Source organism: Leuciscus leuciscus, assembly GCF_965113295.1.
Source record: "Leuciscus leuciscus genome assembly, chromosome: 17".
Taxonomy (NCBI): Eukaryota; Metazoa; Chordata; class Actinopteri; order Cypriniformes; family Leuciscidae; genus Leuciscus; species Leuciscus leuciscus.
The window spans coordinates 3,932,350-3,959,034 of record NC_138741.1 but is presented as its reverse complement, the minus strand read 5'-3'; the positions used below and the strand labels follow the sequence as shown (position 1 = coordinate 3,959,034).

General features: G+C 34.5%; 2 protein-coding genes across 4 annotated transcripts in view; both read left to right on the top strand.

Annotated features, from left to right (window-relative positions):
• Positions 1–15,242, top strand: part of plcb1 (phospholipase C beta 1) — an 83,939-nt gene extending 68,697 nt beyond the window's left edge. Inside the window, exons 25-33 of one of the 3 annotated variants that reach the window (XR_014199323.1) lie at positions 1,447–1,500; positions 2,562–2,781; positions 2,874–3,054; positions 3,995–4,071; positions 4,159–4,248; positions 7,481–7,538; positions 7,620–7,706; positions 10,824–12,949; positions 12,980–15,242. Coding sequence is in view for 2 of the 3 variants with exons in the window: in XM_082143724.1 (XP_081999850.1) it covers positions 1,447–1,500; positions 2,562–2,781; positions 2,874–3,054; positions 3,995–4,071; positions 4,159–4,248; positions 7,481–7,538; positions 7,620–7,706; positions 10,824–11,027 (971 nt within the window). In the remaining variant the exon portion in view is untranslated. Of the gene's footprint in view, positions 1–1,446; positions 1,501–2,561; positions 2,782–2,873; positions 3,055–3,994; positions 4,072–4,158; positions 4,249–7,480; positions 7,539–7,619; positions 7,707–10,823 lie in introns of those variants that run through there. The other 2 variants (XM_082143724.1, XM_082143725.1) reach the window with 2 other exon arrangements.
• Positions 15,243–18,060: 2,818 nt separating this feature from the next.
• plcb4a (phospholipase C, beta 4a) overlaps positions 18,061–26,685 on the top strand; it is a 66,385-nt gene continuing 57,760 nt past the window's right edge. The window contains exons 1-4 of the mRNA XM_082143726.1: positions 18,061–19,681; positions 20,889–20,969; positions 23,589–23,648; positions 24,172–24,315. Coding sequence (XP_081999852.1) covers positions 19,505–19,681; positions 20,889–20,969; positions 23,589–23,648; positions 24,172–24,315 — 462 coding nt within the window. The 5' untranslated portion in view covers positions 18,061–19,504. The remainder of the gene's footprint in view (positions 19,682–20,888; positions 20,970–23,588; positions 23,649–24,171; positions 24,316–26,685) is intronic.

Below are 26,685 nucleotides of genomic sequence, written 5' to 3'. Positions count from 1 at the left end.
AAATACATTAATAAACCATTTATTAAAACAGAAAGTAACTATTACTATATGTCTGAATAATAAGATGTATAACTGTACATTTAAATAGTTTATTAATAATTTACTTACACTTTCTAAGTGATCTTATGAACCACTGACAACTCCTAAATAACCGGTTTGTAAATAATGCTATACTTCATTTAGAAATGATAAATTGATCATTAAGAAAGTATGAAAATACAATTATTAAACACATTATAGATATGCTTTTAAATCAAGAATAAAGCATTTATAGCTGTATTTATAAACTGCTTATTAATGTCTATTAATGCTTTATAAATGATGAATTAACTGTTTACTGATGCTTAACTAATGATTAATAGTGTGCAGTTATTATAAAGTGTTACCGATTTGGGTAATGAAATATCCAAAAATCACTTGCACAGTGTGATATATTCCCTGCAGTTGTGTACTTACAATATCCCAAAAGTTCCCAAAGATTTTTAACTTCAGAGAAATTCCAATTTTAAATAATGGCCCGTCCCTGTTCAGTGTCGCCTGTCAATGACTGTAATATCTGCGTTATCCCTGGTTTCCGCTCGTACTGCCATAGTAACCATGGCGACGGATGTGGACAACTGCGTAACGTCTAGCGGCGCGCTCACACTGTTGTTGTTTTGTTCAAACATTATGGATCATGGCAAGCAGACTTTGGGACAAAAGTAAAACTAAAACGAGGATCAATATCAGTGTGGCGTTTTCGAGATGCCGAGAGCTAGCGTCCGCGGCTAACTTCCACTTGACAGAGACGTCGCTCTTACATGTACTTTATTAGACAGGTGAGCAAATGTACATAAAACTAATCAATGTTATACAGCTCAACATGATGAAATGTTAGAATATGAGCAGTATGTTACTCTAATGTTGATCTAGCTCACTGCTAGTCTCATACAGACAAACGAACACATAGAATAACATCATAACTTCCAACACACTCGAATGCTGTTTAGTGTGACCAAGTGAAACAGCGCTGTGTTCCCTCACTAGTTTCATTCGTCTAATAAACTGCCCTGTGTGAGTATTACTCAGCACTTGCGTTCGGTAGAATGAAATGTCCTTTTTCCTTTATATCCGCGAGACTCGCGTGTGGCGCTGATATCCGTCTCTCATTAGCACTCGTGTCCTGCTTCATACCACAGTCATGTTCAAAACATCAACGTTTTCACTCATCCATAAACATTATTAGATCCTTCGGCATGACGACAAGTTCCATAATTCCGCTTATGCGTCATCAACCTCTGTTATTGTAAGAGGTTAGCGACCCCTAGTGGCGAAAAAAACAAACATATTGTAGCTTTAAGGTGTTTCACACATTCACACATCAGACAAGACAGTATAGAAACATGATGAATGTTATTAGATATGCATGAATCATATATGATGAGATCTTATCTGGATATGTTTCAGGCTCAACGAAACCAGCGGCAAAGACTGAAGATCTCATTCACAGCGTCCTCACCGGTCAGTGTTCAACACTTCTAATGGCTTTTTATCACCTGTTTAAAAGATGTGAAAGAGACCCGATTCAGTGAAATAAAAATCTGAAGTAATTGCATGGTTTATATTAATATATTATCATATATAATATAATTTTATATGATGAACTTATGTTTTTCTTTCATATTACACATATAGAGAAAATAACAGAATAAACAATCCATGGCAAATTTAATATAATATAATATAATATAATATAATATAATATAATATAATATAATATAATATAATATAATAATAAATGTATTATTAAATATAAATACTATGTAAATAATATTCTATACACACACACACACACACACACATATATATATATATATATATATATATATATATGTATCGCGGCTCTCGGCACACGTGTGTGTGTGTGTGTGTTTTGTAAACATAAATTATAGAATAAACAATATTTCCAAAATAATTAAAATATATTAACATAAAATAATATAAGAAATTTAATACATATGATTTTGTTTTTGTAAACATAAATAATAGAATAAACAATAGCATATTATTTAAAAAATAATTAAAATATATCAACATATAAAATAAAACTAAATTTTATATAATTTTATATAAATAATTATAAATAATAAATATATAATTTATATTAAATTTATATTAATAAAATAAAATACATTAATTTATTTATTTATTTATTTAAATTTAATATATATATTTTATACTAAAATTATATATATATATATATATATATATATATATATATATAAGAATAAACAATAGCAGGTTATTTTATATTATATATATATATTATACAAATAATTCCGTCAAGTGTGCAGAGGCTAAGAAGCTATATTTTGCTTATGTTATATGAGACATCAAATAAAATTCTGTTTTATTAGGCTGTTGAGTCTAAATCATTTCGAAGGTTCACTATAAATTATTTAAACACTTCTGATGTGCAGATTTAGAAGATCCATTGACTTGAGCTTCAGAAAAGGTTAATACAAATATGGAGGTGGAATATAAAGGAGTGATTTCACAATCCATAAAACCTTGTTCCTCAGAGATGGAGGCGCAAACCGTGGAGGAGCTCAAACAGCAGAAGGGCTTCGTTCGAGAGCAGAGACGACACTATAAAGAGATGAAGGACCTGGTGAAGAAACATCACAAGAAAACCACTGAGATGATCAAGGAGCACACGGCCAAATACAACGAGATCCAGCACGACTACCTCCGCAAACGGGCCGTCCTGCTGAAATCTGCAAAACGAGACGGTAAGAAGAGGTAGGTAGACGTCCTCTGATCGACTGCTGTGTGGGAGTGTGTGTCCAAACATCCGCTGAACAGACGTCTCACACACTTGGGTCTGCCGTCAGGTGCTTGTCCTCCAGTCCTGAACACGGACCCTCGTTCTTCGAGCAGGAACTGAACACTCTGGATCAGGACAGCGGACAGAAGCTGTCCGACCTCAAAGAGCAGCAGCAACAGCAGCTCCTGAACCTCCGGCAGGAACAGTATTACAGCGAGAAATATCTGAAGAAGGAACACATTAAACAGGTGAACAGCGGGAATACACAACTCAAACTAAAGTATTTGCAAATTAACTCTCAAATAACTCAGTAAGTCATTGCAACTTGTATTTTTTACATTTTTAACTTTTAAGCAATTTTAACCTTTTTTTTAAATAAGATTCAACACAATTTTTTTAAACTCAGTTTGATATAATTTAAGTTGAAAAGACTTAAACTTGCCTTATTTGATTGTACTTAAAAGTTTAAGGCAAACTTACATTTTTACATCTGTAATATTACACATATACAGAAAATAATGCCAATAAGGCCCAAACATTAGGACATTATTTCAAATAAAATTTGAAACAAAAACAAGTGTTAATTCATTTGCAAATTACACTTTTATAGATTTTTATTGATTGACTCTTTTGTTAATTTGCAAATGACTCTTTTATGACTTATATATATATATATATATATATATATATATATTTATGCTAATAATATAAATTAATAAAGTAAAATATATCTTAAATATAAACATGAGAACATGATATATATATAATGTTTATATTTAAGATATATTTGTATATTTTACTTTATTAATTTATATTATTAGCATATATATATATATATATATATATATATATATATATATATATATATTAAACAGATAGTATATATATATACAGATAGTAATTCAATAAACAAATCAAAGCAAGTTTTTTTTTTTTTTTATAATGCTTTTGTTCCTTTTTTTAAGTGTCTTTTGATAAAAGTGTCTGCTAAATGCATAAATGTAAATATAAAGATATAAACCAGCCAAGTGTACAATGTAAATGTCTGCATCCAGAAATTTTTTGCTTACTTTATGTGAGAAATCCAAAAGTATAAATGATGTACACATTTCTGACATACAACTTTAGAAAACCTCTTTAAAGTTGTTTTGAATGAATGGGTCATGAAGCCTGATGGTGTGTCCGCAGGTTATCGAGAAGCTGACCGGCATCGCTGAGGAAAGTCAAAGCAACCAAATGAAGAAAATCAAGGAGCTGTGTGAGAAGTGAGTCCGTTACCAATATCACAAGCGTCCTTTCATAATTCATGAGGTCATGTGGCGTCAACCTCGCTGTTGCGTCTGTGTTTACAGAGAAAAGAAAGAACTGAAAAAGAAAATGGACAAGAAGAGACAAGAGAAGATCAATGAAGCCAAATCAAAGGAGAAGCACTTGACAGAAGAGTAAGAGTTCATCTGTTCATCATTTTCCTGGATAAAATGTGTGTTTTGGTTGACATCATTCTTCTAGCATCCACACTAATCCAGATACATTTGAAAACACACTTTTTTCTCCACGGTTTGGGCCTTCTGTTCACACTGAGACGGCGTTTTGTCTTTCGAAAACTGAGATTTTTTAAGAATAGATCAATTTGAAAACGCCGTTTCCTCACTGTGAAAACGCAAAACGCAAGTTACTTTGTGGGCGGATCTTGACGCAAATCTAAAATGGGTTGGTCTGAAGTAGCTTCATTACTCATAGGTGTGGTTTGGGCTTAACGTGAAATAAACCAATCAGAGTGACATCTCACATTCCCTTTAAGAGCAGGCGCGCTTGTTCCATGACGGTTTGCTATTATAAAGGCGGATTTGCCAGACGCACGTCAGGAGCGGTTCACAGCCGAGGAGACCGACGTTCTCGTCAGGGCCGTAAAACACAGAGAAGTGACATTGGGATGGAGAAACACACCCAAATTAGCTTCGGTTAAACAGGCGTATAATAATTTGGGTAAATGTATAAGCTAGAATTATGCCTATTTTTTCACATCTTCATGGACACAACAATGATTTCCCTCGTGTGGAATATTTTTCCTTGTAATAATGTATGGTTTTCTAAAAATGAGAACTGCTGCTTCTGTGTAGATGAGAGAAGCAAAGTGTGTGTGTGTTGTGCACACTCTACATTGATTATGGCCAAGCATGCGCCCTTAAAATAGCATCTGAATAACATGTGCAACGCTCACTTTTAGGTTTCTCCTGGTCAGTGGCGGAATTGTTTTCTGAAACTGCAAAATAGCACCAGGGAACGTTTGCGCCGGAACACGCCTCCTCTTTTCGCTGAACCGCCCCCGGGAGCGCAAGTTCATTCCCTAATTTACTGACGTGCGTCTGTGGAGGGAAAAGTCCGCTGTGCGTCGGGTGCAAAATAGGAATGATACATGCGTCGGTGTACAAAGTCAATTGTGCTGGGTGAAAGATAGGGCCCATATTGTACCAATAGATATATATTTAGGGCCTAAAACTAACTTTTTGCCACACCTGCCAATGGCCAACATTTTAGATAGCAGTAAAAATTCACAATTCTCTATTTCAATTTCAATACCAATTCTAAAATTACTAGGCTAACTAATATAAATGTAAAACATTATTAAAAGACGAGTTACAGTAGTTTTCAGGTGGAGACGTTGAATAAAGTAATCAAATGTAAATTAACACTGGATATAGTCTTCACTGTATTAATTAAACAGATTATTCCTTATTAATGTTTCAGAAGTTATTCAGTCAAGAGCAGTGAGTGATTTTTTTTCTATGTCCTTTTGTTGTTTGATTAACATTAAATATTAGGCTGCTGTCCCTTTAAGAGTTTATGTACTGATTCAATATACTGATACACATGTGTTGTCTTTCTCGACTGTTACGTTCACTCAAGCCATAACTGATTGTGCTTACTAGGATACTTGCTGAGACAGGCATTTTTTGACAATTGTGAGCCTGGATCACGTCACCAGTCACGAGTCGCACGGGTATATTTGTGGCAATAGCCAACAATACATTGTATGGGTCAAAATTATCGATTTTTCTTTTATGCCAAAAATCATTAGGATATTAAGTAAAGATATTTTGTTAATTTCCTACCGTAAATATATAAAACATTTATTTTTGTGAGTGAATGCAGCGAATCGTGAACATAAATGAACAAATTTAGAGGAGATTTTCTCATTGTTTTGATTTTTTGCATCCTCAGATTCCAGATCTTCAATAGTTGTGTCTCGACCAAATATTATCCTATCCTAACAAACCATACATCAATGGAAAGCTTATTTATTCAGCTTTCAGATGATGCATAAATCTCATTTTCAGAAAATTGACCCATGTGACTGGTTTTGTGGTCCAGGTCTGCGACGCAGCTCACACAAAACCACTGAGAGTTCACTTTTGCGTATTCTTGCGCTTGAACATTTAAATTACCAAGACTTAAACTCTTGCAACGATGTCACAAGTGTCGTGGATGTTTGATTACGTTCATGTTCTCACAACATTGCATTGTTAAAATTCATTGTTAAAATGTTACCAGCCAACTGGTGATTAATACTGGTTTCATATACTCACCAACAACAATTTCTTTTTTCTCGCATTTGGAGCTTGGCGAGTGATAACTTTAAGCCCTGTATATATGATATCCTATATTTACACTGGTGTGTGCCTGCTATGTGTTATTCACGTTCACAGTGTTGCTAAAGATGCATTGTTATTTGTACAGTCTTAATATTACAATCCATCAGAACATTTACTCTCAATTGCAGTAGCGTTGTAGACCAGACATGTATAGTGGCGATGGAGTGCGACCTTGATCTCTACAGAGATATTTCACTAATAAAGTGATCGTACCAGAAGAATAGCGTAAGAACTTTATTATGTTTGGTCTCTCTGTCATCTCAGTGAGCTTTTATTTTGTTTTAGCCTTGCGCAGTCGCATCTTCCAACGTCTCAGCGTGGATGAGAAACTTTTGGACATTTTTAGTGTGAGCGGAAAGCGTTTTGAAACCAAAATGCGTGAATGAGTGAAGATTTCCACAGAAATACACACTTCAGCACATCATAGAGATTTAAAATTGGTGTGTTTTTCAAAATAAGAGAATAAATAACTTGAATGCAATGCAAGTCACTCTAGATAAAAGCATCTGCCAAATGCATGCATGAAATGCACAAATCTGACACAAAAAGATCTGGATTCATATCAGTAGAGATGAATTTATAATAAATAATGCAGACTCAAAAGTGAAGTGCTTATATAAAATCTGACTACACACAGTTTCATTCAGGTGATTCAGTGAGGGGAGTTGTGAGCATAATTGGTATTAAAATACTGTAAGCTATAAAGATGCTTATATCATTGACCCTCGAGATATCCACTTACTCCAAACTAATCATGAATCGATTTGGAGACAAAAAAGAAGATTCATTTCAGGTTATTTTCATTAATGTTCTGGGAGGCAATTAAAGGAAAGGAAAGAATTATATTATTCCTTATAAAACTGGCCTCTAGATGGCAATAAAACACTGATAAATGCTTCACATGAACCATAACTCTCTCTCTCTCTCTCTCTCTCTCTCTCTCTCTCTCTCTCTCTCTCTCTCTCTCTCTCTCTCTCTCTCTCTCTCTCTCTCTCTCTCTCTCTCTCTCTCTCTCTCTCAGGGAGAAACTGGAGATCAACCGGTCTTATGTGAACGACGTGGTCCAGCACATTAAGAGGGTAAAAGAGTTTCCCCACTTCTCAAGATCATAAATGAGAATAAATATGATTCTTCACACTTTTTGTCTTTTTCGTCACTAGCTGGAAGACGCTCAGACTAAAAGACACGAGAAGCTTGTTGAAACCCATAAAAGCATTCTGCAACAGATATTAGATGAGAAACCCAAGGTAAGAGTGATGATATGATATGGTACCATAGTAACACCTTGTTTTGGATACATATCATGGTACTATCATTCAAGCGCTTTATCTCTCATCTCATTTGGAGTTTAACTTCACATAAATGAACACTGCAGAATGAGAGATATTATTATCACTATTGCTGTGAATGTGTGTGCTGTTGCTTTCTGGGAAGTTTGACAGAGTGTTGGACGAAACACCACAGTCTGATACACTTACAGCGTCAGTGTGTCGCATCAATACATATTTCACAAACGTCATTGATTTTCTGCATCGGTCAATCACTATCATGCCTTTATACTCAACAATATTTTTCGTCAGCATCAGTTGTTTAACTTTAACCCTGTAGTGTAAAGCCTGGCAGATTTATTAATAATGCTTTTTTCATTTTATTTTATGGAACAGGTTATTAAACCTTCAAAAAAAAAAAAAAAAAAAAAACCTAAAATAAAGGTTTTCATGTGTTTTTGTTGAGTATCATATTTGATCCATCAGGTTTTTATACTTATCCATCCGGTCTCATATAGTATGATATAGTGAGAATATGAAGGGAATAAAACGCCTCGGTTTTATTCAGAGACTCAAACTGAGCAAAAATATACAATTTGATGCAGATGCTGATATTTATATGGTTGAAATGTAATTCTGATGCTTGTAATGTGTAAATCAATGAGATCTTAATAACAGTATTGCAGATACTAACATAAAATGCACATTAATATCAGTCATCACTATATATCTGCCAATAATGTCTTAGTAATATGTCATTTAAATGCTTAGTTTTATGATCAAATCTCTGTAGTTTTAAAATATATAATGCAATACAATGAGAGATGAACAAATAAACCTTCCTCAAAAGCCTGATGATCATATTTGAGACTCACATTTGAACATGATTTTACTCAAATATGATGCATAGATAATCATATAAACCTAAGATGCTCCAGTCCAGTAAGTGTTGATCTTGAAATATTACTAACTGACTAAAAATCAGTGCAGATTTCATGCAAACCACGAGCTGAAGGTGGACGTTTGTACAATTACACTTAAAAGGCTTTTTCTTGCTACAAAAGTAAAGCTATCACTCAGGCGACAGAAGGCAGATTGTGTGAAAGGTTTTTCAGATCATGCTGATCATTTAGAGGCCTTAAATATGTGCATATCAAATATGATACAGTGGGCTTCATGAGGCTGAGGAATAGTTCTCTCACTCGTCTTGGAAAGTCCATTAAGTCCTGTTCAGACTTTCTGCGGGTTTGCACTGCGATGAGAGCGAGTAAATGATGACAATTTCAATTCAGCCCTTTGAATATTTCATAAGCTGTCAGGATTATATGATTTGGAGAATTTCATTGTGATGCGGCACATTTTTAGATGCAGAAACAGAACAAATGTGCTTTTTAATGTTCAACACAGAGATCCGACTGGATTCAGATGTGTGAAAACTGCAGCTCTTTGATTGGCTTATGAACTGTCACTCACTTCAGACCTGACCAATCATTTTACATGGAGTCAAGACTCCCTCCCCGAGCATGTAACTCTCCAAATTCAGTGTTTTATGTGCATAAAAAAAAATGTATATGAGTGCATTCTTATCTATAAAGGAATCTGGGGAGATATCTCCATGCATTTGTTGATCGGCCCGGATCGGCCCGGATCTGCTGCAGCATTAGTGAATATTGATCCGGATCTGTCAATACCGTCACATGTCACATTACTGACCCATTTATACCATCGACTCCTCGCTCACAGCAGACACACACACACACACACACACACACACACACACACACACACACACACACACACACACACACACACACACACACACACACACACACACACACACACACTCACTCACTGAACCGCAGCACTTTGCAGTTTATGATATTAGTATACATGACCATATTATTATTGCATGTTTACAATGATGAGGTTTTACAGGCATCATATCATTATTTTTTGTTCTTTCAGTTTACTTTTTAGTCCTCTAATAATGATTAGTTTTTTGCATCAAATTTATTTTACATTTATCATTCAATTTATTTTAAATTTATAATACATTTAAGATTATTATTAAATTATATTTAAATATATTAAATTATTTTTTCAGGATCATTCTCTCTCTCTCTCTCTCTCTCTCTCTCTCTCTCTCTCTCTCTCTCTCTCTCTCTCTCTCTGACTCTTACAGTTAAACACGCGGTTATTTGCTTTTTTCATGGACTTTTCCCACATTTTATTGTTTCTAATAGTAAATAATTTATTTTAAATGTATCATTAGATTTTTTTCATATAAATGATCATTTAAGTTATATTTAAATTTTCAGGAATATTTTCCTCACCCTTTCTCTGACTCTTACGATTAAACATGCTATTGCTTATATATATATAGATATACATTTTTTTTTTATTATTATCTGTTTCTTTTTCCCCCTTTGATTCCTATTATAATGTTAATCTTTGTTTGTTTTTTTGCACCAAAAACAGGTGAAGTTGATTTTTTTCATATACATTTGTTTCACTTTCTCTCTCTCTCTCTCTCTGACTCTTGAAGTTAAACATGCTGCTATTTGTTTCTTTCATAGACATTTCCACATTTTTATTATTTATTTGTTTCTTATTGTTGGTTAACCTGTTTGCTTTTTGAGAACCAAATAATAACGTTCCAAGAACATTCTTTATAGGTTTTATTTTTTTGCAACCATAAAATAACGTTCCCAGAACTTTGCAGGAAGGTTATTTGTAAATAAGTTATACAGAACGTTCCCTAATGGTTATTTTGACCATGTAACCATGTAAACTAACCTTCCAATTACAACGTTGCAGATGTTTTTGTGCAATGACATATACAAAGCTCTGAAATTAGTTTGATAGAGCATTTAATAAAATGTAGAAATTAGATCAATCAAAATGCATACTATTTCCGTTAAGAAATCTTTCCTGACTAACCAAAAACAAACCATAAAGAACGTTCTGGGAACCAAAAACTAACATTTTGGGAGCGTTCTCGGGGAACCAAAAAAATGACTATTATTATTTTGAATAACGTGCACTAATGATCAGTTTTGATTTCCTGTAGACTAATATTTTGACCTGTGTTCTCAGCTTCAGAACGACCTGGATCAGGAATACCAGGATAAATTCCGGCGGCTTCCATTGGAGATCCAGGAGTTCGTGCAAGAAAGCACCAAGAGAAAGACTGAGGATGTAGAGCAAGAAGTTCTTCCTTCTTCCTCTTCCACGCTGGAGAAACTCATGCAGAAGAGCGCACAATCTGAAGACGACACAGAAGAGGAGAAGAAAGACTGATCCGACCCTGTCCGAAACCTTCAGGATCTCTTCCCACTTCACTTTTACGTTCAGTTTCTCTCCGAGAGATACGGACAGCTGATGGAGGAGAAACATGGCTCAATGTCACGCTGGGAGTTATTTTATTTCAGTTTGTGTATTCTACTCGGCTGGGTACACACTAAAGTTTAAATATGAATTATTTCTAATGTTCTGTTGATGTGCTTCGCATAATAATGAGTGAAAACAAAATGGAAGAGAATGCAGGTCATGATACTGTATAGAGATACTGTAGCGACCAATTATCTTTAATAGATGAATCTCACAAACACATCAAAACAATCCGAGTCATATTTCACCTCATTCTATACGCTCGTTTAATATTCAATATTCCCTGCATTAATCCACTAATATCGTCCTCTTGAAGGAGTGAGTGAATTCGGACGCTGCTGCTGCTTTTGTGCTGTTTAATAATCATTTGAAACTTAGCAAACTTGCAGCTTCAGTAGTATTGAAAAGATTTATCTTGAACTCTGTCATGCATAAACCTTCATTAAACTATTTAATAATCAATTAAAAAGGAAGTTATACCTGTATGATATTACGCCGTAGCCACATTGGACCAGCGGTTTGGAAAATGGATGAATTGATGATTGAGTTGCGGCGCCATCTTCTGGTCAGACACGGGAATTCTCTCACAGTGCATTATGGGTATTCTCTAGCCTTTGAGTGCGGCTGAATGTTGTACACTCGTTAATGCGGTGCATTGTGGGATTGATTGAGTGCACGCGACAACGTCCACTTTGGTTTCGGACACCACTACAAATGGCTGTCCCCTTAAATAATGCCCTATTTAGGGGAAAAGGGACGATTTCAGACAAAGCCTTGGAGTTTTTGGGATGACGTATGACCCGGATGTGTTCACGACAGGCTTTGTGAGATTCACTCTTAAGGCCCGTTCACATCAAGGACGATAGCTGTAACGATAAAGATTTAAGATGTGTCCCGAATGACGCACTATAAAGTATACTTTACTGTATTGAATGAACTTTTATAAGGTTATTTTGTCATTCAACATCTGAGTCTGAAGCCCCTCCCCCTCCACTACATTCGCCATGATGTCATTATCATGTGACCATCCAGCATCAGTTGCATTCATAAACCCTCTCCCGTGTCCTCATGGGATAGTAAAGTGTCCATCGTATGCACTAGGGATGCACCGATATGAAAATTTTGCCCGATAACCGATAATTCTTTATATTTGAAAGCCGATAACCGATATATCGGCCGATAAATCTAAATCCAAATTTTTATATAATTTTTTTGAGAGCCTGATTACACTAAATTAATAGTCTCACCATTAAAAGCCATGTCCCAAAACACACAATTATAATGCTCTCGTTATAATTTTATGCAGACTTGCACTTTACTGTATTTTCCTTTTTGAAATTATTCCTATCATATTTCAAGCAAATCAAATCCATCATGATGAACTGTGCGCATTTGAAGTGTCTCAGCTGAAGGACATAATCCATTATTTATCGGCTTTAATATATCGGCCACATTTTCTTATCGGGCCGATAACGATAACATTAAAAATGAACCGATATATCGGCCGATACCGATATGGTGGGCGATATATCGTGCGTCTCTAGTAAGCACACTTCAGAATCTCGTCAGAAGTTGATCATCTGGGTACTTTTTGCCTTCTCTTTTATGAGTACTGTGACTTCTTTAGTCACATACTGTTTTATTCGCCTACTATATAGAAGGGAAGTACGTGATTCCAGATGCAGCCACTGTATTTTCGGTTAATTAAGTGCATCATACGGGTATTTAAAGTGCACTTTTTCCTTTTGGAATTTTCTGTGTGAACACAATACACTATTTATCCTACGGAATGGCTTTGAAATATTGCATTTGTATGTGAATTGGGACGCATCGTTAGTTCTAAAACTCAGATAGCAACATAGCAGAGTTCACACCACACCGATAACGCCACACAGAAACAATATCGCAAGGATATCGCAACGATTTTTGAAGGATACAAATATTTACAGCCAATCATAATCCATCTTGCTTTCAGAGCTAGAGCACTTAAAGCTGTAGACAACAAAACTGCTTAGAGCGATATGGTTATCTTTATAGTTCTCGTTCTCGGTTTGAACGGGCCTTTAACAGACATGAGAGTTTCTGAAAGGTTCGTGGTTTATTTGCACTGAAACGGATGATGATTATTGGATTCATCTTCTTGCTAAAGTTGCTGCTGTTGGTTTGGTTCGACTCTGAGTGCTTGCTGTATATATATTACAGGATTGATTTGTCCACCTGTACTAAAGAAACACACTGGTCTGAGGTGCTGAAAGCCTGTCCAACACTGACCTGGAACAGTTTCAGGGATGCATGCTTACAGTCAGCCCAGCGTTCGTGCTTCTACACATTTGTAAATGTCAGCAATATAGCTTGTGTTGTAATGTGATGAACTATTATCAATTTGTGAAGATGTGTTTCAAGTTATAAGCTTTATATTTCTTTTTTGAACCCATAGGTCGTTTAAAAAAAAAAAAAAAGTATAAATGCATAGTGTTTTATTTGCTGTATTAATTAAGGGACCATTTCATTTCCTCCAGTTTCTATCTATAGGAAACTGCTTTAATTCTGTCTTTTGTTCCTACAGTTTGTCGTACGGGCAGAGTTTCCCGGTTAGCATCAATAGGTCACTTTAATCACTGAGTGAATCTCGTCGAAACATGACCAGGACACTTTACACCCCAAAATCAATGACAAATTGAAATGACCAGAATAGGCATTGCATTTGTCTCTTTTTTCAGCATAAAAGGCATTATAATTATAAATTCAAAAAGGATGCATACATTATTTTTATTGTTATTCTTTTGCATTACAGTAATGATATTCTTGGCAGGGGACGATGTGCTTTAATGTCATGAAAATGTTACATGATATTTTTATAGTCATTATTTATTACTGATTTGGGGGTCAAATGTGACCTGGACGTGGCTTTCTTTAGATTCACCTTAGTTATAAATAAAATTAGTAATGCAGATGAAGGCAAAAAAAAAAAAAAAAAAAAAAAAATGGATATGCACTTTGGATGTCCCGAGGTATTATGCAATCTTTCTACATAAGTCAGAAAGCATGTAATATTTCCTTTTCTTATTATATTCAGTTTTGGATGTAGGACATGTTTAAGGATTTTTATGCCAAGTGATATTTGATTGTTATTTTTTTTTTCTACTTTATGCCATTCATCTATAATTAATTATTTCAATACGCACTTTGATTACTTGTCATTTCTACTTGCTACTTCTAGATTATAATTTAACTAAGAAATTTTTACTTTTTTAACTATATCTTTTTAATTGGGTTAGTTATGTATTTCAAGTGTATTGACACCAAGTGAGTAATGGATTTCGTTTTCTGTATATTTGCAAGGTTTCGATATTTATTATGCTCAATCGGATCGATGTGAGACACTTTAAAAAGGGCCTAAATGTGTTTCCTTTCACTTTCTTTTCAAAGCCGGGGACAGATTGCTTTGAGGAAAACATCTTCAAACACAAATGTTGAAACCTTGCATAATATCCCTTTGCTGTGAAAAGCGTCTGGCTCATCACTGGGAAGCGGCTGCAGCTAAAGCACGTTTATGGTTTACTCAACCACTTCATTTCCCCATAATCACTAGTTTACATGTAACATGAATCTTGTATATTCACTTCCAGTAGTGTTATTGAATTTTTACTACACGATTCTGTGCCATCGGTTCCTTTCCACTAAAATCTTTTTTGCAATGTAAGATTACTTGAATTACTTTTATGACTCAAGAATATTTTCGATCGTTTTGAAGTGAAGTCCCGTGCCTTTGAATGTTCAATCTATATGTTAGATGTGGAATGTAAAAAGTGTTGATGAATAGAGCTCATTTTTTGTATAAACCTTACCGTAAGCGCACTTTTAAGATATTTATACTACTACAGAATTAGATAGGCTATAGATATGACGTGTCAGACTCTATTGGTCATGGATGCTACTGAATGCCACTTTATTATTTTCAACATCTGTTGACGGAAAAGATCCCTATTTAACATTGAATGACATTTGACTTTGTCCACTTCTGTTATTAGTTTGACAAATATCAAGATCTTTGGAAGACAAATATTGTTGAATGTAAGTTGTGCTCGTGTTGTGCATTGGTTTTAATAAAATTGTTCTTGTGAACTTCGGGCTTTGAACAATAATGCTCATTTTGGTCATAACTTTAATGAGTTATGGGTGTGAAATAAAGGTTTTATGGCCTTTCAGACCTATTTTACAGACTGTACTCTCACTGATGATACTATTAAAGCTTTAATGTGCATTAATGTATTAAACTTTCATAACTACACTGTAAAAAAAATGTTTTATGATGAATAAGTTATGACAACATGCTTTTACATTGCTTTAACAAAATGTTATAACTTATAGATTCAATTTATTTTTAAGTCAGTTTAATGTACCTAGTTTAAAAATGTAAGTTGATGTACTAAAAATTTAAGACAGCACTTTTTTTTTTTTTTTTACAGTAGACTATAAGCCTACTAAATTTAATTATTTAAATGTTCTGTTGAGATTTACTTTTATTTCCTTTTATACGTATTTCCTATTATTTTCCCCTTATGATCATGGTTTCTTGGAGCTTATTGCTTTTATAAAATGGTCCATAAAATATATGTATTTTAATATTTATTGCAGTGGCCAAACTTCACTCCTATTACTTATGAATAGGAGAAACTGCAACGCGCAATATGGCGGAAAACGTCCCGCTTTTTAATTAAAAAGAGCCAATCGCTGATTGGAGAAGTCATTGCGTCACTAACTGTGAGACTCGCGCTAACCTGCACATGTGCTTTGACTACACTGTTGGTAAACCCGAATAAGTTGGCAAAACTCAAAAAAAAATTAGTTTAATTAAAAATTAAAAATTGCCTCAAATTTTTTAAGTTAAGAAATTCAAAGTTTAAGAAAGCAGAACTGCCAGATTTTTATTTTTTACTTATATATTTTAATTGTTCTTAACTTGAAATGTTTGAGTACACTAATTCATACATTTAATTTTAAAACTTTCATGTGATCTCAATGTGAACACTTTTATTAGTATAAACTTAGCTAGCTTTAACAAGCTAGTTTGCTAACATACTAATTTGTTCACATTAATAGTATGTAATACAGTAGCACTTGCTGTATGACTGCATCAATATACAGGTTTATTTGCTCTAAAATCAAGCTGCATGCACCACTTGTAACCATGATGGTAACTATCCTAAAACCAACATTAACAGAAATTATTCTAAATTAGTATAACAAAACATTAATCACTACTAAATCTCCCACTTAACATCAATCTTTCACACACACAAAAAAAACGAATTACACTTAATTTTAGCATTTACTCTCCCCTTTGAGTGCCATCGGCAAAGCATCCTGGGAAATAGACATCCCAGCTGTTTCAGTTAAACTTAAGTTCGTCTAAATTAAAAGAAATAATTTCATAAAACTCAAAACAATGAAACAGTTCAGTTTACTTAAAATATATCAGTTCTGTGAACTTGAAAGATAAAGAAAGTGATAAATACTCATAAAAATTAATTTGACTGAACTACTTAATTTAATTTAAGTTTGTCCCGTACTCAAACCAATTAGTTATTTTGAGCGTTAGGGTTTACAGTGAGTCTAGCCTGAAAAATAGCTTCTCTTTTTTTAGCATAAGAAACATTTATTGGACAGTTCGTGTCCGATTTTATTGCTGATTTGAAATATGATTTGAAAGGAACTTTAGTAATACTGATGTAATGAGGTCACATAGTAATTTACAAATGTCTTCAAACGCGTCTGGTCTCAGATATTATTGAAGCTTCAACCCTATTATATAAAACGGGTAAGCATCAGAAATAGATGATTTTAACATTGCTTCTGTTTGCGGTTAATTTGACCACAGAATTGTTTTTTAAAAAGACAAGAAAAAGAACAAGAAAATGACTTCAGGCGAGCCGGGGTGGATGTTCTGCTAGAGTGTGTATCAGAGCATGAAAAAAAATAATTTATTCATATATTTAATATCTGATACTGTAAATCAAGTAAGCAATTTTATGGAGGACAAGCGAAGAATCAAACTGCATTTATGATCATTTCTCATAAGATTAGGAAGAGTCAGCAGTCTGATACAGTTTGTTTTGACCTTTTAAGGCACTTATATGATGGTTAATGTTTTTTTTTAACCATAATTGGTTATTATAAAGTGTTATTAATGATATTTAAAGAACATTAAAGCCTGGTTTCACAGACAGGGCTGAGATGAAACCCGGATTAGGTCTATATAGTATGATATGTACAGTGTGTGGATGTAATGCAGAATGCGGCCGTTGGGTGTCGCTGTTCAGTCATGTGAACGGGTTCAACGTACATCATTCCCATCAGGCATTAAAGGGAAAATCAATCCCACTGGAGCAGCAGGACAGCGGGTGAGTGAACTCAAACTCAACTTTTTCCAAATTAAATGATGTAAACTCTAACAATGAGACATCATCTGTTAAATATCCGATTAATTACTCGATTAGTTCGGATTATTGCGATTAAATCAACTCGACAACAACATCTGTCCGTCAATCATCTGATTTGAGACAAACTGATTCAATCAGAGCGTTTTATTCACGCGTTTCTTGTGTATCTTTGTTTGTTTTGTTTGTTTGTTTTATGTTGTAAAGCGATTTAATTCAGAACATTATAAGTTATAGTAAATGTATCAGTAATTGTTGAAAGTCTTGCGTTACATAAGTTACATGTAAACATCAGATCCCACACCACACACTGTAGGGTACACCGGGGCTAGTTGTCACACTTTTACTTTAGTGAATTTACTTTTTTATGTCATTTTTGTATATGCACACAAAAACAACTTTTTTACATTTTCATTTATATTTTCCTTTGATTAATTAATGAATAAAAAAAAATCATATTTAACCTAACCGGGGCATGTTGTCACAGTGGGAATCTGACTCTAAACCGTGTATTATATAATTTTCAGCAAAATTTAGGAAGAAAAGCAAATATGTAACAACAAGTAAGTGTAAAAAGTAACAGCTGTGAACAAATATTGTAGTTAACAAAATGTATAAGTGTACAACATTTAAAACGCATGTGACAACTTGCCCCGCCCTGACATTAATGTGAATTATTATTGTACAGAGTTCAAAGTTCAGCATTTCAATTGACACAGGCTTCATTAACGAGTCCTGTCTGAATGTGTGAGTGTGGATTTATTTCTTCAGTTCACTGTCATTTAAAGAGCTCAGAAATACTGCGTGTGTATTATACTAAAGAATACAAATGTTTTAGATTATAATAGTTTTAGAACTGAATGTGATCTACCCAAATACAGATCATTTTATCAACATAACATTTTACTGCCAAACTTTAAAATCTTGTGCTTTAAAGATCTGAACAAGAGTAAAGATACTCATGTAATTTTGTCCATGTGTTTTCTGAAGTTATGACATATTTTGTGATTTGGTTCTTCATTCTCTCTCTCTCTCTCTCTCTCTCTCTCTCTCTCTCTCTCTCTCTCTCTCTCTCTCTCTCTCTCTCTCTCTGAGATATTTGAGCTCAGCTGCTGTTCATTGATGATTTTCAGGCAGACATGAGCAGCACTTTGAAGTTTCCGTGTGCAATCTTTAACGTGTGATTCATTAACCATGAGAACCTGAGTGTCAGAGTGTTTTCAGGAGAACAGAGTGCTATTTTTCTTCTTTAAAAAAATAAATAAATAAACTACTCGACCTGAGAATTTTGCATAACCTGAGAAATATGCATAATTGCAAAAGTGCATAATTCCCTTAAAATGATAGTTTTTGCGGATCACGGTTGGTTTTGACAACATTGTCGTCTGTACACTAAACTTTTCAAAAGCGCAAAGCAAAAAGGTTTCCGTTCCAGTACATCATTGTTGTGTAACCCTATAGACGATTGAATATCATAATTAATTTTAACAATATTTTTTGCATTTTTAGGGCCTGAGCACCGATGGTGTGAAGACCCTATTGGAATTGCTCCGTTTGTTTTATATTGTATTTAGGAGAATATTATATATTTTTTACGAGAATTAAACCCATTTGCCATAAAAAATAAAGTAATCTCACTATCGTAATGTGTAAAGCGGTGAGAAGAGACCGATAGAGTGTGATTTTTGCATGTCATGGATCATTTGTTAGGCTGTTTTTATTTAGGAAGATCTTAAGATGAAATTATTTAAAGTTGAAGATATTTCTGATCCGTGGAATAGCAAAAAAACAAACAAAAAAAACATTTTCAGAACAATATGTGACCGTGCAAAACTCTTGTAATGAGCAATAATAAAAAATATTGATTCTGAAGTTTCTGAAAATAATAATGCTAATAATAATAAATGCACATGCTCTGTTGGTCATCTTTTGGGCTGGTCTTCTGAGATGTCGTCGGGCTGGTTTATACAGGACAGAGATCTCCTCTCCTCATTCTCCAGCACTGAACGCTGTTGTCTTATTCTCCATCCTGAAGGTCAAATGGCGAAACCGTACAAGTTCAACTGGCAAAGGTCCGTTCCTCATTTCATGCAGGAAGGGGCATATTTTGACAGATTTGATGAGGTATGAATATTTCTCAGATTCATTGTCTTTGTTGTTTGCTGAAAAATGTGTTTATTGATATGTGTTAAATCATGGAATATAGTTATAGAAGAGGAAGGTACTAAATCCAAGAATATATAATCATGCATTTATATGTGTGTGTGATATGTATATATGAGATATATAAATATATGCATCATATATAATTTCCTTTTAAAATGGTAAAAAAAAAATTATTTTTTTTTTCACATTTTTAGACCTTTAGGGACTATAATGATTGAGAGCATTGTGTGTCATTTATTTAAAGTAACGGAAATGCTTCTTATGATTTTATTTTTAGTGCAACTAAAATAACCCTGTGTTGCACTTCATCAACAAAGGTTCATTATATTGCATTGTTTTAATAGTAATGCACTAAAAAGTTAGTCATTTTAAAAACGACAATTTTAAATCTCCTCGATGCATTTCAGTGAAGAGAATGTGTTTGGGAAAATGTGCTTTATTAATTTATAAATTTTTCTGGTTCATTCAAGATACTAAAGAAAACAGAATAGCTTATCTGCTCTATATATACACCATGTGTTATGTTATGTTTGAAGTAATGTCATCATTCATTCGCTAAGAAGACGCTCATGGACGCTGGCGACTTTAATCGCAGAGGATATTGTGAACATCTGTGTTCTCAAAGACACTCGTCCCCTGGGAACATTCGCTCGGGCTGGAGAAGTTTATCTTGGAATAAAAGTTTTCTGAAAGGATGTATTCTCATGAACGACGTGTCAGAGACGGGATCTGAGCTGTTAAACCAGCGTACAGATTTCCCATGAGGCATTCAGAGCACTTGGAGGTCTCCCTCTCTATTGAAATGAGATGAAATTCAGCTTTATTTGTTTGTTATCATAATATCTTTGGCATTATCTCTTGAATACTGAAATTTATTATGTTGACATTATGAAGGTGGTTTATTTTACTATGTTTATTTCTTCCCAAGATGCAACAAGGAGTTTCTTTCTTTCTTTCTAATGTGGAGTTTCTTTCAGTGATCCTTAATATGATGAGCTTGTTTATACATGTATAAAACAAGATTATAAAGTGCTATAAATATTACAGTCACATGCGCATCAGGGTCTAGTAAAGTAGTAAAATGATAGCAAACGTGTTCAGATGAAGCTCAGTCTCAGCTGACCCAGAACAGTGTTTATGCCTCTGCTTTATTTCTGTTTTGCAGGATCCGTTTGTCTTTGAATCGAACTGTTTCTTCAAAGCGGATGCTTTTGGATTCTTCCTGACATGGAAAAGTGAAGGAAAGGTACAACCTGTGTGAGAATATGTAATGCATTCGTTTCCAATGCATGTGCTATACTTTAAAAGTACAGTAATGTACTTCACTGGTGACGTGAAAGCATCATATTTTCTGAAAAATAAGTCACACTGGGTCAAAATGACAGTGTTCAGAGAGAAAAAAACACATGGATAAGTCGCATTGGTGTATAAGTCACGTTTTACTATTACTGTACATTCAGAAATCATGTAAAATATGTTTATAAACATGTATTTTAGTTCACCTCACTTCACAACAAATGCTTTACGTTTAACAGTATTCAGAACAGAAGAGGAATAAAAAATATAAGTATAAAACAAACACAAATTATAGTGGCTCTCATTATAAACAGGGTCTGAAATGAACTTTTTTACCCACCGGCCAATTTGGTTAGCGGCCATTCAGAACTTCTACTAGCCAGAAAAAAAGAAATTAACCAGATTAACTGTGTCACAGTTTTTAGGATTATATATATATATATATAATAAAATTTGGATTTCATACATTCATTTCTTATTCAAACAAAATCCTGTCATCCAGCATCTCCTCCCTTCATCTTCATCCTCATCCTTTTCACCAAAAATGTGTTTTAAGTGGACAGATCAATACAGTACAAAGAACATGTAGGATGTTGTAAAATCACTGTATTTTCTGTGAACCAAACGCTTTTTAATTTTCTCTATTGCTTCAATGTAAATGAGCAAACGTGCCGTTATTTGTTGTGTAGTGACGTGTGTGTTCAAGTAATCCAGATATGAGCAGATTCTGCATAATACGCTGTATATAATATATCATGATGAATCACGAGTATTTGCTCTAAATCTGCACAGATTTGACTTACACAAACTTCTCCAGCAAAGTGAGTGAACATTATAAGTAACACACCCGCATTTGGCAAGTGTTAATTTCAAACCCTGATTATTAACAAGATTTATTATAAACGTACAAACGTTTGAGTGTGTGGTATGACACATCACATGATTACATTGCATTCATTGCATTAAAGTCCCACTGCAGACAATAATTTATCATTTTTGATCATCAAAATGTAATTTTTTCCTGTAAATATAATTTCTCGATGCCTTCAAATGGCTTGAATTTAACTCCATTTCATCAAAAATATCTCCATTTGTGTTCTGAACGAAGGTCTTACGGGTTTGGAACGACATGAGGGTTCCCAGCAAGCAATAGCCGTCATTTCACCACCTATGTTAACTGTAGACCCGATATAGTCCAGCTATGTGTAACACACTTCTTGCCAAAATAACCTTGAATTTGGTTACATGTCGGTTTTGCCAAAATAACTTGCGAGATGTATGATCATCCATCATGTAAGCAAAGTAAACAGTGATTACAAGGTGTTTGGTTTCATTTCTTCAATCATTTCATTTCTTTGTTATCTAACTGATGACTGGTCTATTCTTGGGCGATGGTCTGTGGACTTCTATTCAGTTTTCACTGACAGATTTTGCCTTGTTTTAGCCTAGATGTCTGGGCTGTGTTTGGACGGCTATTAGACGTCTTTTAAACGCAAAATTGCTTGCTGGATGAGTAATTAATGACAGATACATTTTTGGGTAAACTAACCCTGTGGTAATTTGAATGGTTTTGATAGTGCAAACGGTTGAAGAGTTACGGTAAAATGAATACAGCTTGTTGGTATGTGTTGGCGACGACACAGCTGGTTTAAAAGTAAAAGTGCTCGCTAACAGACCGAGGGGAACCCACTCCGAGACATTAACAGCCCCTCTCCACCCCGAAGGCAATCGCCAACGGACTGACCTAAGAGTGTTTAATCCGTCTCTCTGTCCACTTTCAACCACTTCTGTTCTGATTTCTTCAAGAGGAGGGTCTATGGGTGGGTAAATGTATGGGCTTTTTCAGATCTTTCGATCGAAAGGACAAAATAAACTTGCACAATTTACATATGAGACGGAAAAACATACTTTTGTTTCTGCTCTGAAGCCGCAAGACCAGCCGAACGCTGTGAGTGTGTGTTAGAAATCAGGAATGGCGAGAGAACATTGAGCTTTAAGTTTTTCCATCTTCAAACCAAACTTGGATCTTCAGCTGATAGTTTAACTCCCGTCTGGCTTGCACGCTTCCCATAACGTTCATGCATTAAGTCAGTAGGCGGAGAGTAGATGGTCTTTTGTGGCTGTTTGAACACATGAGCGTTTACTCTACGAAAGTGCTTTTGCCTACATCTGGAAGTGTTTGGAAGTGGACAAGCTCAAAACATTTTAGACCCCGTTTACACCTGTGTTTAGAGTCATCCACTTGTGATCCGACCGACCAAAACGCATCTTAATACCCGGTGTAAACCGGCCTAACCTCCACCGGGCCCGTCCCATGCTTTGGTTCACTGCAGTTTTAAGGAGCAAATACTCAGCAATAGTGTCGACTTATGAATCTGCACATGGTTTGTCTTAAAGCATATTAAAAACATCACATAGACATATAAACAACATTAAAAACGTGATTTTCACCACAGGTTTTTTTATTTTTAGGCTCATATGTCTAAAACATAAAACATTCTTCATCTGTAGTGCAAAAAAAAACATCCCTTATCATAATTTTGATTTGTTTCATGTCTTTTTCATATAGGAGGGTCAAGTATTAGAGTTTTCCCTGATCAACAGTATACGTGATATCAGTGTACCAAAGGTAAAACCAATAAATTCAACATGAAACCATATTCTTCATTTTATTGTGAATGATTCATCAATGCATGTTTTTCTAAAGAAAAATTGGTTACACTTTATTTTAAGGTGTCATTGTTACAGTGTAATATTAAGCAACTACATGTACTGGTTAGGGTAGGATTTGGGATAAGTTAAGGGTTAGTTGCATGTAATTATGCATAATTTACTATTATTACTATGGTAAGTACATGTAACATATGTAACAAGGACACTGTAAAATAAAGTGTTACCAAAAAATTATGTCTTTGTCATCTTAATAACAGCTCTTAAGAAATTAAGTGCTACTGTTTTGTTTTTCTCCATTAAATATCTAATTTCATTCATCACGCAGATGTTCTTAAATAAATGAAATTTTCAACAAAACTGCAGCTCTTTAATGAACATTATACACGTGCATTTTGATGAGGTTGTGGTTTGAGTGGTTATGATGATGATGGACTGCTGTGTTGGTTATCTAGTGCTCTCGTCTCCCAAACTCTCCACAGGACCCAAAGATTCTCTCAGCGCTGGAGGCCGCGGGAAAGTGCGAAACTAACCTGGAGGGCCGAATCATCTGCATATGCAGCGGCACAGACCTGGTTAACCTGAGCTTCATGTACATGGTCACGCAAAACGTCAACGCTGCCAAGGTAACGCTCGCTGTGAGCAGGCCAGGGTTATTATAGGTTACCAAAACTGCAGGTAACACTTTATTTTAAGGTGATGTAGTTACACGTTACTACATGTACTTACTATAGTAATAACGGGAAATGCATACTTAAAAGTAACTAACCAACCCTGTTACATTTTATTTTAAGGTGTCATTGTCACAGTGTGATTATATATTTAAGTACTGAGTAATATTTATTAATTACATGTAATTACTATAGGGTTAGGGTAGGATTAGGGTTAAGTTAAGGGTTGGTTGCATGTAATTATGCATAATTTATGTAATTACTATGGTAAGTACATGTAACATATGTAACAAGGACACTGTAAAATAAAGTGTTACCAATAAACAGCTTATTTTATTTCAGCAAATTTTTTTAAGGCAACATCTCTAATTTTCATTCAGTTTAACTTGATGTACTAAAATAACTAGAACTAAAGAAATCATAAAAACTACATAGATATATTTAAATCTTTTAATTATTTTTTTATTTTAATTAATCTATTAATAAAAAATAAAAATTATCATATAAAAAATTATATTTTTAAATATTTAAAAATTATTAATAAAAACGAATAGGTTCTCAATGATACTAAAAAACATTGGCTATGAAAGATAAATGTGGGAAAACATATATATATATATATATATATATATATATATATATATATGCACAGAAATAAAAGATTATGGACTAAAAATTTATTTTGAATTGATCTGTTACATTTTATCCCATAATGTGATTCCTTGACTTTCCACTGCGTCAACACCATCAGATATCAAAATAATGTGAAACATTTTTATTATAAATATTAACAAATCAAGCATGAACTATGATAATTTTAATTTACATTTACTCGTTTAGCCGACACTTTTATGTAAAGCGACTTAAAATACAAGATTGCTGCAAACTAATTGCTAACAGTCTTACACACATATATATGAAATATTAATTGTATAAATATTAAAGGGTTGGTCGATTATGATTTGACTTTTCTAACTTTAGTTAGTGTGTAATGTTGCTGTTTGAGCAGAAACAACACCAGCAAAGTTAAAACACTCAAAGTTCAAAGCAAAGGGAGATATTTGCTTTTAAAGAAATAGTATTTTAAGGACTACAACAAACGGCTGGTAGAGACTACACCACATTCCTCCCGGGTTAGTGACATCACTAAATTTACATAAACCCCGCCCCCAGGAACTTGTCTTTATAGATTATCATGACAGAATATGCTAATCAATGACAACATTTACATTTACATTTAGTGATTTAGCAGATGCTTTTGTCCAAAGCGACTTACAAATTAGGACTAAATTAAGCGAGTCATCGTGAAGAGGCAAAAACAACGCAAGAAGTGCTCAAAATACGAAGTTCAGGCATTGTTCAGAGTAGCAATAAGCCCGATAAGGGAGGATTAAAGTTAAAGGAAAGGTTTTTTTTATTTTTATGAGGTTAAGTGCTCACGGAAGAGACGAGTTTTCAGCTGTCTTTTGAATGTTGTCAGGGATTTTGCATCCCGGATGAGGGTGGGGAGAGCATTCCACCAGCAGGGAACCGTGAATGAGAATGTTCTGGAAAGTGATTTTGTGGCTCTCTATGATGGAACCAAGAGACGTCGCTCGTTGACCGATCGTAGGCTTCGCAATCGTAGACATCAGAGACTAGAAGATAACTACACATACATAAGTTCATCAACTAACCATTCAGAAATGTCCTGTTGCTTTTACATGTTGTCACTTCTTCTTGAGTCTCTCCATCATTGTCTGACTCCGGTTTGAACATAAAAGGCTAGAAGTTTTGGAAATTTTCAGTGCATGTCTGTGTGAGTGCAAGCTGTTGAAGCTCCGCCCCCTGTGCCGGGAGCAGCAGCTCATTTGCATTTAAAGGAACAGACACAAAAACTGTGCGTTTTTGCTCACCCTCAAACAGTGACAATTTTAACATGCTATATAAAAATATCTGTGGGGTATTTTGAGCTAAAACTTCACATACACACTCTGGGGACATCAGAGACTTATCTTACATCTTGTGAAAAGGGCATTATACCACCCACTGTTTTACATTATATTTCTACATATAAAAATCTGTTAAATGATATATAGACAATCTGACCAAAGATTCAACCTGTCCCTGAAGGATTTCAGCTGAAGGAAGGTCATCAAACTCACATCTAATTCCATCTCCTGACGTCTGCCTGTCACCGCCGTCACCACTGCTGGTTTCATCGGCTCCTCTCGAGGGTCCGCTCATGACCCCTGGGATGTGTGCACTTGTGTTGAACTAGCAAGCATCTGCTGTTTTGGGACTCTGTTTGGTCTCGGCTTCATGTTTTGTCTGAAACATGTGCTT